The following is a 13,437-nucleotide window of genomic DNA, read 5'->3' on the forward strand; positions in this document are numbered from 1 at the left end:
ACATGCTTTTGTTGAATAAATTCAGTGCAAAAACACAAGTTCATGTAAATGGATGACTAGGTAGAATGGAGCTAGAGCTCCCAACTAGACTCGCCAGACGATGGATTAAAGGAAGATGGATTAAAGGAGGATGAAAATAAGTACATACTTTTGTTGAATAAATTCAGCACAAAAACACAAGTTCACGTAAATGGATGACTAGGTAGAATGAAGCTAGAGCTCCCAACTAGACTCACCAGACGATGGATTAAATGGAAGATGGATTAAAGAAGGATAGAAACAAGTGAATACTTTTATTGAATAAATTCAGTGCAAAAACACAAGTTCACGTAAGTGGATGACTAGGTAGAACTGAACTAGAGCTCCCAACTAGACCCACCAGAGGATGGATTAAAGGAGGATGGAAATAAGTACATGCTTTTGTTGAATAAATTCATTGCTAAAACACAAGTTCATGTAAATGGACGACTAGGTAGAATGTAGCTAAAGCTCCCAACTAGACTCACCAGAGGATGGATTAAAGGAGGATGGAAATAAGTACATACTTTTATGAATGAATTCAGCGCAAAAAAAACAAGTTCACATAAATGGATGGCCTTCATCCAGCCCTCATCCTTGTGAAAATCGCCTCAGGTCAAACAACGGAGACTCCAAGAAGATGGCATGCAACGGGCGTATTATGATCTATAGTGTCCATAAAGAGAACTATGTATAAATAATTAACTGTTATAGTTGTAAATAAAGAACTATTATATAAATGATTCCCTTATTACTTTCCAGTCTTACCGGCTCTCGGTATTTGGAAGTAAGCTCTACCTAGTTGATACGTGCTGGTGACCATGGCCCTCACAAATCCCCTGTAATGTTTTCCCGCCAACTTTTAAATACAAATTTAAACTTTAAATATAATTTTATTTTATTACACTAAGATTATGGAAAATTAAATTTATAAACACTTCCAAACCAAGGACATGAACTCTCACATTATTATTAATGTAGTGACCCCTTCAATGGAGTTCCTATGTCCGATTTTTAGTTGCTGCATCCAAATTCTACTGCATTCCATTTTTACTCCATTTCAGCTACAACCAAAATGATAATAAAATACATAACAGACAAATATATCTTACCTCTTGCCCATATCTTACGACAACGAGTTCGGTCATAGCCCTTTTACATAAAGAAGGAATTTTTGGAGGAGACTTTATTCTTCCTCTGTGTCCCTTATTTTGAATTCGGTTTGCCAAGAGGGCTGAGTTAACAAAAAGTACGAAAGAAAAATAAATCTTACCTATTGACCCTTGTCTCACGATCATTGGATCTGTCATAGTGCCTTTTAGATAAAGGGAAAGCTGTTTTTCTTCCTTTGTATTTCTGATCTTAACTTGAGTTTGCCCAAAGGGCTATGTTAACAATATGAATGACAGATAAATTAGTCTTACTCATTGACCCGTGTCTCACGATCTTATCCCTTTTAGCTAAATGAATACCTTTTAGCATTCTTTTATCCCTGATATTAACTTCGGTTTGCCCACAGGGCTAAGTTGACAAAACGAATGACATAAATATAGATCTTACCTTTTGATCCTTGTCTCACGATCATTGGATCTGTCATAGCCCTTTTAGATAAAGGAGGAGCTTTTATTCTACCTCTGTATCCTCTATTTTGACTTCGATTTGCCCATAGGGCTAAATCTTCGCTTAACTCTCTTTCCACTCGTCCTGAATATCGAACTCTCGATCCTCGTGAAAAAAAACTTCCCCCAGTAACTACAGTAGGAATTTCAGCTGAAGAGCTTAACCTAAAAATCAGAATTTTTACTTTGTTTAGCATTCGATTTAATCCTCTTAATTGTCTTAATTTAAGGTTTTTGAATTGTTTAAATTTACAAATAAAGTATTTATTTTTGTAATGTAATGTAATATAATTTTTTTTTGTTGTTAAAAAAAAATAGAAAGCTATCTTTAACTTAGCTTGACTTAGGCTTAGGTAATTTTTCGAAGCGTCTGTTAATTCCAAAGAGAGACTTCGAAAAAAGTGTCATTTAATCTGACTTTATTTTGCCCGAGTGCTTAAGTCAGCTTTCAAATTCTTATTTTGAAAAAAACAATTCTTACAGAATTCATCCTTCCTAAGTTGTTGCTTTTTGTGGCAGCAAATCACTACTATACATATATTAACTAAATCTCAAAATTATGAACTCAATGATATCTACAATTAGCATTTATTTTAAGCAAACTCGGTACATATTTTGCCTCGAATAGGCCACCACGCAATGTTTTGACATCTGTGACTGGGAAGTAGTAGCATTTAAATGTTGCTTTTCAATGAAAGGCAAAGGCCGTAGAACCAAACGGCGTAGAACTGTAGGCCGTAGAACCGTAGGCCGCAGAACCAAAGGCCGTAGAACCGGCTCCAAAGGCCGTAGAACCGGCTCCAAAGGCCGTAGAACCATCAACCTTGTTTAATCCCTCTTTCATTTATATTACTACCAGTTCAATATTTTCACCTATGGAAAGTACAAAACAATAGATACTAACAAAGTTTTACCCTAACAAAGCCTTTACTCTAACCTTTACCACAAGCTTTACCTCTAACCTTTACCTAGCCATTACCCACCCTTTATCCTTTATCCTTTATCCAAGCCTTTACCCTAACAAAGTTTTTCTAAGGGAAGTGAAGAGCGAAATTGAAACCTAAAACGAACAATTATTATTACGTCACAGCCTATCTAACATATATCAATAAAACTAGTGCAAATAAACCAACTGGTGATATTTCCCTGTGTTTCTAGGATTATAGAAAATTAGAACTTTACTGAAAACACAGAAGACAAATGTAAAAATCATAACAAGGAACCCCAAATAGCCGAAGCAGCCAAAATTGCTAATTTGCTGTGGCGACATCTCTTAAATTGCTTTAAAATGGCCTTGAACCATCAACCTTGCTGGAAATAATCCCTCTTTCATTTATGCTACTTCTAGTTCAATATGCTTACCCATGTAAAGTACAAACAATAAATATACACCCTTTACCCTTTATCTCAAAAACGTTACGAAACATCGTTTTTGTAAATACGAACTTGACACCTCTGCTTACGGTTTTCCCAACATACTGAATTTGATGGTGCAATCTGATTTGCTGAATTTGATGGTGATATTTTAATCGGGTCTTTGTACTTTAGCTAAATGGGAGTTATCATGCAGGGAACTCATTATAAAATTCAAAATCTAACCCAAAAAGTTCTGATACATCATTTCACACCACATGATTCTTATCTAATTTTTCATTTTAAGTTCAGATTTCTTACTCTGAGAAAGTCTAGTTCAGAAAATTATTCACATCTCCCTCATTCGCTTCAGAAAACTCCTGGCATGGCAACTTAATCGGAATCCTTGTATCACTTTTAAAGGAGACAAATTGCTACATTTCCCGCCTTTATTTCCACTCGACGTACTTCTTTTGATTTGATAACTTGAACATAGTGAAATAATTATTCTCCAGAAAATCAGTCATCTTCAAGCTCTTTATTCGTCAACCGTTGACGGGACCCAACCCAATTAGCAGAACCCATCTTTTTATTAACTTAAGTTCCGAATGGGCTGTCTCATAAACATGTTGTGTATCTGAGGATTCAAAAGCATCGTGGCAAAACTAATTCAGTTCGCTTTATTTTGGTTCACATGACCACACAAGCCTATAAACAAGCTAATGAAAAATCATGAGTCTATTTAGAGTTGGATATTCTTATAGTTGAATATTGTGTGTCACAAGGCTTGTGATAAAAAGTGACTTTGATCACTTTAATGCTCAGCTCTTCATAATTATTAATCCAATAGAGGTAAACATTCTCCCAGGAAGCTGTAATATACCGTTGGACAGCATTATAATTGTATACACTTCAACACTTATTTTAATAAGGTAAAAAGGTAAAGGATACGGAATTAGACTTTACAGTCCCCACCGGCGGTGCTAATCTCCGTTTCTTGGCCCTTCAGCCAGGAAGTGCAATGAGGGTAGGGGGCCAGCCATCCTGTTCTTCCCTTCCTGTTTACCTTCCCCATTTTTCTCCAGGTATCCATTTAGAGCTGGGTCGACTCTGGCTAAACTTACAGAGTCACGCCACTGACCCCCGTCCCAAACTGAAGAATTGGGTACACTGGGATTCGAACCCGCGTCCTCTCAGACAAAGGACCCCGAATCCAGTGCACCAACCCACTCGGCCAGGACTTTATGTCCACTCGGCCACTTTATGTTAATACCTATGGCTGATATGTTCTTTTCGTTTTGGAAGGGACATTATACACTTATGTCTTTCCACCCTCTATGTTTTGAAACCATGTTTTCGCGTTCTGATGGCCTTTTAGATTTCCTTCATTCATTTCAGGAGCTCATAACTTTTGGAACTTTGCCAATTTTCTAAAAGTATAAGCTTTACCTTCCATCAGAAAGTATTTTCAGCAAGATCATGCTGGGTTTATGTGACGGAGGCAACTTGATAAAACCTCACTTGCGATAGTCACCTTTGTTATGAAATTTGCAGGCACAACCATTTGCTGAGAGGTCTCTTCCTGTGGTCAGTTGCTAATTGGCAGTAGCAACTATTGTTGGTGGGGCGGTATTAGGCCCCCTAGATTTTTCACCCTTTTGGATTTTGAAAATACTTTTTTTGGTATTTTTATTCAAAAAATGCCTTATTTTTTTTATAAATTAAAATCAACCAATTTGGACCCTCTTAGATTTTAAAAGTACCCCCCCCCTTATCGTGAATTGACGCCACTGCTAACTGAAGCCGTCTTTTAGCAGAGATTACGTTCAAAGAAGTGTCGTTAAACAATTCGTTTCGTAGGGACAAAAAAAGATATACGGAAATTAACAAGACTAATAAAATATCCTGAAACAGCTGATGATACTCTAATCAGCAACCAAAAAAAGAAAAGAAACTGTTGAGCGTTTCTGTTTTTGAATAAGTTTATGATCTTCAAAGACTAATCTTTGACAAAAACAGCTTCAACAAAACAATAAAAATTATTTTATAAATTTTGGAAAAGGCACTACAATCTTTCAAAATGTATCCACTCGACAAAACAGCCATAAATACAAAAACAAAACAGGGAGCACTTGAATCTTTAGATTTTGAAAAAAAATTCTTTGATAATTTTCATTGAAAAAGTTGAAAAATAACAAAATTTCGAAATTGCCAAGACAACGACATATCCTGAAACAGCTGACGGTACTGCTAATCATAATGTTACAAAAAAGGAAGGGTTAAGCGTATTTCTTTTTTTTGAGCAAATTTGGGACCTTCAAATTTTTGACAATAACAGCTTCACTAAAAAAAAATTTCATTAAAAACCCTCTTAACATTTTTGTAATGTGCTATATAATCTTTCAAAATGTTTCAAAGTGGGAACAAACCCGTAAACATAAAAATGGAATAATAATAATAACGAGGGCAATAAAAGATGACAAATGAATAATGCAAAAGTAATGGCATGGATGGCTACAATAACAATGACAAAAAGGATGAAAAAATGGTTAACTTATGAGCATTCGTAAAAATTATCAAGAGAAGACGACAAACACCTCGCTTGACTAGACAAGGTCTTGTGAATTAAGCACCCCAGCTAGCTTATAGAAACTTAATTTTTAATGTAAATTATTCATCGAAAACATTCCGCAGTATCTTCTTCTTTCGTGGAACATTAAACAATGTTTTTATTTGACAGTTCTCAATAGATAATACTAAAAGTAGCTACTGCTACCGCTGCTGCTACTACTACTAACAATTCACTGTAGAACCAAGCCACCTCATATCAACACAGCTATTCAATCTCTTCCTCCGTCTAAATCTATCCAAAGCCTCCCTATTTACACCCTCCCACAAATTCCTAGTTTCCCTTAAATATTTTCTTAACCACATCCTCCCACCCTAATAGGGGCTGACCAGTTTTTCGTTTGGCCCTAGATGGTTGGCTGAGAAGGACGATCTTTGGCAATCTGTAGTCTTTCATCTAAAGAACGTGTTCAAGTTATCTCAACTTTCTCTCATTATGGCCCTAGAAAGTGGGATAGAACCACATATTTCGTACAGCTAATTGTTTGAAATGCGGTCAATCAGACGGATATCCAAAAATCAGCGAATGACTCTATTCTTTATTTTTTGACTATTATTTTTTTTTATAGATTTGAATATTTTTTGACGATTATTCGTACCGTGCTAAACACTGTACTCGTAACCCAGCTCTGTTTTAACTTTATCTTAATGCTATTATCAGAGTACACTTCCCAATAACGATTACTGTATGTAAACAATGGTCAAAGTTTGTATCTTGCAGCCCCTCCCCCAAGGACTGTGGGGGAGTTAGTCATCCCCAAAGACAAAGTCATTATAGTTTTTAACTATGCTAAACAAAATGGCTATCTCAAAATTTTGATCCGTTGACTTTGGGTAAAAATGAGCGTGGGAGGGGGCCTAGGTACCCTCCAATTTTTTTGGTAACTTAAAAAGAGCACTAGAGCTTTTCATTTCCGTTAGAATGAGCCCTATTGCGACATTCTAGGACCACTTGGTTGATATGATGACCCCTGGGAAAAAAAAACAAAAAACAAAAACAAAACAAGAGCTAAGAGCTCATATGGCACTTTTGACGAGGCAAGAAGAGCTAAGAGCCAAGACCTTATATGGTATGAGCTCTAACAAGCTTAATGCCGGTCAGGGTTTAAAATAAGAGCTCTGAGTCGCGATGTCCTTCTAAATATCAAAATTCATTAAGATCCGATCACCCACTCGTAAGTTATAAATACCTAATTTTTTCTAATTTTTCCGCTCCCTTTAGCCCCCAGATGGTCGAATCTGGGAAAACGACTTTATCAAGTCAATTTGTGCAGCTTCTTGACACGCCTACCAATTTTCATCGTCCTAGCACGTCCAGAAGCACCAAACTCGCCAAATCACTGAGCCCCTCACTCCAACTCCCCCAAAGTGAGCGAATCCAGTACAGTTACGTCAATCACGTATCAAGGACATTTGCTTATTCTATCCACCAAGCTTCATCCCGATTCCTCCACTCCAAGTGTTTTCCGAGATTTTCCCCTCCAACACCCCCAATGTCAAAAGATCTGGTCGGGATTTGAAATAAGAGCTCTGAGACATGAATTCCTTCTAAATATCAAATTTCATTAGGTTCCGATCACCTATTCGTAAGATAAAAATACCCCAATTTTCACGTTTTCCAAGAATTCCGGTTTCCCCCTTTCAACTCCCCCCAATGTCACAGGATCTGGTCGGAATTTAAAATTAGAGCTTTAAAGCCTAAGATCCTTCTAAATATCAAATTCCATTAAGCTCTGGTTACACTTCTTAAGTTACAAATACCTCAATTTTCAAAACTACCCCTCCCCAACTCCACCAAAGACAGCAGATCCGGTCCGGGTATGTCAGTCACGTATCTTAGACAGGTTTTATTCTTCCCATCCAGTTTCATCCTGATCTCTCCGCTTTAAGTATTTTCTAAGATTTCCGGTCCCCCCAATTGCTCCCCCGAATGACACTGGATCCGGTTGAGATTTAAAATAATAGATCTGAGTTACGAGGTCCTTCTAAATATGAAGTTTCATGAAGATCCGATCACTCCTTCGTAAAAATAGTTAAAAAGTTAAAAATACGTCATTTTTTCTAATTTTTCAGAATAACCCCCCCCCAATAGAGCGGGTCAATTCCGATTATGCAAATCACGTATCTAAGACTTCCGCCTATTTTTCCCACCAAGTTTCATCCCGATCCCTCCAATCTAAGCGTTTTCCATTATTATAGGTTCCCCCACCCCAAAATCCGTCCAATGTCACCAGATCCGGTCGGGATTTAAAATAAGCGCTTTGGGACACGATATCCTTCTAAATATGAAATTTCATTGAGATCTGATCACCTGTTCGTAAGTTAAACATACCCCATTTTTTCTAATTTTTCAGAATTAACCCACCCCCCCAAACTACCCCAAAGAGAGCGGATCCATTCCAGTTATGTCAATCATGTATCTAGGACTTGTGCTTATTTTTCCCACCAAGTTTCATCCCGATCCCTCCACTCTAAGTGTTTTCCAAGATTTTAGGTTTCCCCCTCCAAACTCCCCCCCCCCCAACGTCAGCAGATCCGGTTGGGATTTAAAATAACCGCTTTGAGACACGATTTCCTTCTAAATATCAAATTTCATTGAGATCGGATCACCCGTTCGTCAGTTAAAAATACCTCATTTTTGATGATGTATTTATAATGTCAGCAGAGCTCTAAGACACGATATCCACCTGAATTTCATTGAGATCCCATCACCCGTTCGTAAGTTAAAATACCTCATTTTTTCTAATTTTTCAGAACTACCCCCCCCCCCCTCAACTACCCCAAAGAGAGCGGATCCTTTCCGGTTATGTCAATTATGTATCTAGGACTTGTGCTTATTTTTCCCACCAAGTTTCATCCCGATCCCTCCACTATAAGCGTTTTCCAAGATTTTAGGTTTCCCCCTCCCAACTCCCCCCAAACGTCAGCAGATCCGGTTGGGATTTAAAGTAACAGCTCCGAGACACGATATCCTTCTAAATATCAAATTTCATTGAGATCTGATCACCCGTTCGTAAGTTAAAAATACCTCATTTTTTCCAATTTTTCAGAATTACCCCCCCCCCCCCATACCCCAAATAGCGCAGATCCGTTCCGGTTATGTCAATCATGTATCTAGGACTTGTGCTTATTTTTCCCACCAAGTTTCATCCCGATCCCTCCACTCTAAGTGTTTTCCAAGATTTTAGGTTTCCCCCTCCCCCCCCAATGTCTACAGATCCGGTCGGAATTTTAAACAACAGCTCTGAGACACGATATCCTTCCAAATATCAAATTTCATCAAGATCTGATCAACCGTTCGTAAGTTAAAAATAGTTCAATTTTTCTATTTTTTCCGAATTAACGGGCCCCCCACTCCCCCCAGAAGTTCAAATTGGGAAAACGATTATTTGTAATTTAATGTGATCCGGTCCCTGATACGCCTGCCAAATTTCATCGTCCTAGCTTACCTGGAATTGCCTAAAGTAGGAAAACCGGGACCGATAGACAGACCGACAGAATTGGCGATTGCTATATGTCAGTTGGTTAATACCAAGTGCCATAAAAACAAATAAACACGCACCCGTGACCTGTCTTCTGGCAAAAACTACGAAATTCCACCTTTTGTAGATAGGAGCTTGAAATTTTTAGAATAGGGTTATCTGGTACGCTGAATGTGATGTTGTGATTTTCCTTAAGATTCTATGACTTTTAGGGGATGTTTTCCCCTATTTTCCGAAATAAGGCAAATTTTCTCAGGCTCGTAACTTTTGATGACAAAGACTAAATTTGATGAAACTTTTATATTTAAAATCAGAATGAAAACCCGATTCTTTCGATGTATCATTTAGTATAAAGTTCCTTTTTTTAGAGTTTCGTTTACTATTGAGCCGGGTCGCTACTTACTACAGTTCGTTACCACGAACTGTTTGATCGGCGATATCTGAGAGCGTTTAATTTGCATATCGAGCCTATTGAAAGCGATTATATTGAAAAATTTAGCCAGGATTAGGTGCCTCGCGGTTATTGGGGTTAACTTTCGCTAAGTTTTTCCCTGTTAGTTTTAAAGTCCAATTTTTAAACCATTAATTAGTATTTCATATGTGAATATAAGGAAATAAATTTTTTGAAGCCAACAGGAATAGTCCACAAGTTAAAAAAAACAAAAAAAAAAAAAACAAAAAAAACAACAGAAGTATGAAGTTTCTAAGCAAAGAAATCGAAAAAGGAACTATTGACCACTAATGCTCTGACAAATAAAATTCATAGTTAGCTGAGAGCAAAGTGAACCAAAGTGAATTAACGGTCTACCATATAAGTTTCTTAATAATTGGTAATTGGTGGTAATTTTGGGTTTACTTGAAAAACGATCAGAAATTATATAAAAACATCTTTTTTTGCTAAATGAAAGTTAAAGGAATTTCCCAGGCGAAGTCGGCCATAGGAGTTTTTCTGCGGGATTTTCAGCGATGAGAGAATTTTCGGGGGAAAATTTCAGGGGGATTTTTACAATGGAGTAATTTTCAATGAGAGAATTTTCTGAGGGAGGGTTTTCCGAGGTGGGGGAGAGGCACATTTACTAGCTTTGTTCAAAAAAGCAATCAGAATTTAAACAAAAAAGTGAGTTTTTTGAACTGAATGTAAGCAGTATCGTTAAAACTTAAAACAAACAAAAATTATGCTATTGATCTTTACCTTAAAGTTTGACTTTTTGTCTGAGTTCTTTCAACGATTCCTGAATCATTAGGGCTGTTCAGTTAGAATAAGAAACTTTTTTAAAATACAAAAAAATCTAGTGTAAGAAGTGAGGGATTAAGGAGGGACAGCCCCCGTCATATACGGAATATTTTCTCTTCTTTTTAAGTTTTAATATTGATCCTTACTTTCAGTGAAAACTTTTAATTTTTAATTTTATTTATTGCAAAGAGCCAATCAGGTTTGGAAGACATTAGGCTAGTCAAGTGAAATCAGTTAATTGTGTTGCGAGAGCAACACTTTGGTTTTGTCCGTTTTTTTTGTTTTTTTTTTGTTTTTTCCTATGCCGCCGAACTGAGCTTATTCCTGGAAACTGGTAAGGGTCTAACCTGTGCAGTTTTTACAGAAAGTGTGGACCTCAGGTCAGATTGATAAATATGACATTAAATTTTGGAAAGCTCCGCAGAACTCTTGCCTGGGGCCAGAAAAGATGGTGTTTGCTTGCCCACGAGCCAGAGCCTATGGTGTGCGAAGTGAAGTGAAGTTATATAGCCTATTTCAGATTGGAGTGTCTGAAGTTGTGCAGCCAAGCTTCGGTTTTTCGGACTTGGGATTGCGGTAGAGAAATGGTATCAGATGTGCCTTTAAAATTTTAAAAGTTCTCTCATTGCTAAGGAAATTGGAGCTTATCCTTTGCTTCTTTCTAAGTGGTGACGTTTGAAAGTTGGCCTACAGCAAAAAAAAAATAATTAAGTTTTGAACTAAGACAGATAAATTTTTTCGACGGCAATCGATAGCTCTTGATAAGCTGATCAAAGTATATAACATCCATATTTTGGTACAAGAATTCCTTCAAGAGGTATACCAGTTTGAAAGTTTCAAGGGGTTGACAACTTCAGTCGTACGGTACACACTGAAACGAAATCTAGGCCGATACAAATTGTGAGACATATAGCGGACTTGTAAGCAACAGTCGGCTGTTAGATAATAATCACCTTTGGCAATGAGGGGTTAGCAACTTTTGCGAGTTCGTGTATCTATTATTTGTTTCCAGTGTATTTGATGGTAAAGCCAATTTGGTTCCAGTGGTAAGACATGTAGGGGACTTGTAAGTATTAATTTGCTGTTAGGCTAAAGTCAACTTCAGCGATGAGGGGTTTGCCAGTATGCTAGTTGGTGTACCCTTTTATTTGTTTCCGGTGAACTTGATGCCTATCACGGGAGAGGGACTTATAAGTAAGAATCGGTTCACTTTGGGCGAGAAACGGCTGTTAGCTCATAATCATCTTCGGCAATGAGGGGTTTGCCACTTTTTCTAGCTGGTGTACCTATTATTTGTTTCCGGTGTATTTGATGGTTAAACCAATTTGGTTCAAGCGGTAAGACATGTAGGGGACTTGCAAGTAATAATCAGATTTTTGGCTACAATCATCTTCAGTGATGAGGGGTTTGAAACTTTTGCTAGTTGGTAACCCATTTATTTGATTCCGGTGAACTTGATGTCTATCACGGGAGAGGGACTTGTAAGTAAGAATCTGTTCACTTTGGGCTGGATATTTGTGCAAATTGGTGCACATTGTATTCGATCTATTTAAATCTGACAGAATTAAGTGTTTACAGAATGGGTACAAACAATAACGTAAAAAAATGAGGTAGTTTCGTAATAATTAGTGTCACCTATGGTATTTTAATCCTGAAAAGTTACGGATAGCTTTATAATACCAACTAGATTATATAAGATATTGTTCCAAGTTTTCATCCGTCACGATATCTACGATTGAAAAGGATAAAGTTCAACTGGCTGCAAAGTCAATTTAGTCCCTTCTTTCGATACTATTTTGTTGTTGTTTTTTCAATGCTGAGGAGTAGCCTTTGCTCATGTGATTACTGATCGATAGCGAAGAAACAAAACCAAATTGTTGTTCTCGCAACAGTTTAGTCGGCGAAGCCGGACAAAGGTTGCCGCAACACTTCACGTTGCTCGGTTAACTTAGGTCTAGTTTGGCTTTGCCTGAGGCCAATCAAATTGGCTTCATTGTCTTCACATCCAGCTTTAAGTGATTTTTAAACCAATAAGATTTTTAAAGGCATGTTCTCTATCAAAAAATTAAAAAATATGCACTTTTCTTCAGAAAAAAATTACGTCAGAAAATTAAAGCAACGGAATACAAACATAGTTTTTTAAATTGAAATAAAGGGTAGTAACATCTCTTTTTTTTGTCTGATTAAAGCATGAACATTAATTTCTTATTTAAAAATATTAAAAAAGATTCTGTTTATGAAAGTTACTACACTTACGTGAAAAATAGCCTGTGCTCAACGGCCAACCTCCAAAGGTGTCTACAAGTCGATGAACTCGTACACTTAAACCCCACTGTGTGCTTTTTCTGAAATATTAAAAACAGAAAGTCAAACATAAAGTTTTAAAACAAAATTAAGTAATGAAATTATATAATTGGTATATATTGGTAATAACAATAAATTTATCGATCGTAACATTTCGATTAAAAACCTTTTACACACGGGACAGTAAGCTCCGCGTAGCGCAAATGCCGATCTCCTGATACTTTGCCCTCGTCTGGGAGTGCTATGCATGGGCTGGGGCAATTCATCCATCCAACACTTCCCGTGTTTTTCCCTAGATTCTTCTCCTTCACCCGAAACCAAACTATAGCCACCACGATGATCAAACCAGCGACTCTTCGCTTGTGAGTTTGGCATGTAAACCATTCGGCAATGAAGAAGTAATAAAAACTTACGAATTACAACACAAAATTATAGTATTATCTTATTTCAAATTAAATAAATTACCTGGAAACTATTACAGGAAAATAAAAAATATATTTGACCGTTTTTCACAGCAAATAATCTTTCCAATGATCTCTTCTTCGCTAACGTTTTCCAATTTTCTACTTCACCGCATCAGTAAGTTTCCTCAAAAAAATAAATGATTTTTCCTCACCTGGAAGCTCTAATTTTCAGACAACAATAAATCAAATGAAGGCAGTCCTTGGAAACAAGTAACTTTTTGTATTATATCTGTGTCTGAAAGCTTTGGTTAAGTTATAAAGTAAAAAAATTTATAGAATGTAATATAGCTATACTATCTGAAATAGCTTTAAAGTCGGAGAAACGGCATAAAAAA

The 13,437-nt window shown here is 36.9% G+C and overlaps 1 protein-coding gene across 1 annotated transcript in view; it reads right to left on the minus strand.

Moving 5' to 3' along the window:
- Positions 1–13,437, minus strand: part of LOC136031004 (FERM domain-containing protein 5-like) — a 223,743-nt gene that overhangs the window by 43,110 nt on the left and 167,196 nt on the right. Inside the window, exons 7-8 of the mRNA XM_065710166.1 lie at positions 12,591–12,679; positions 1,579–1,802 (exon numbers count right to left, since the gene is read on the minus strand). Coding sequence (XP_065566238.1) covers positions 1,579–1,802; positions 12,591–12,679 — 313 coding nt within the window. The remainder of the gene's footprint in view (positions 1–1,578; positions 1,803–12,590; positions 12,680–13,437) is intronic.

This window comes from Artemia franciscana, chromosome 9, assembly GCF_032884065.1.
Source record: "Artemia franciscana chromosome 9, ASM3288406v1, whole genome shotgun sequence".
Taxonomy (NCBI): Eukaryota; Metazoa; Arthropoda; class Branchiopoda; order Anostraca; family Artemiidae; genus Artemia; species Artemia franciscana.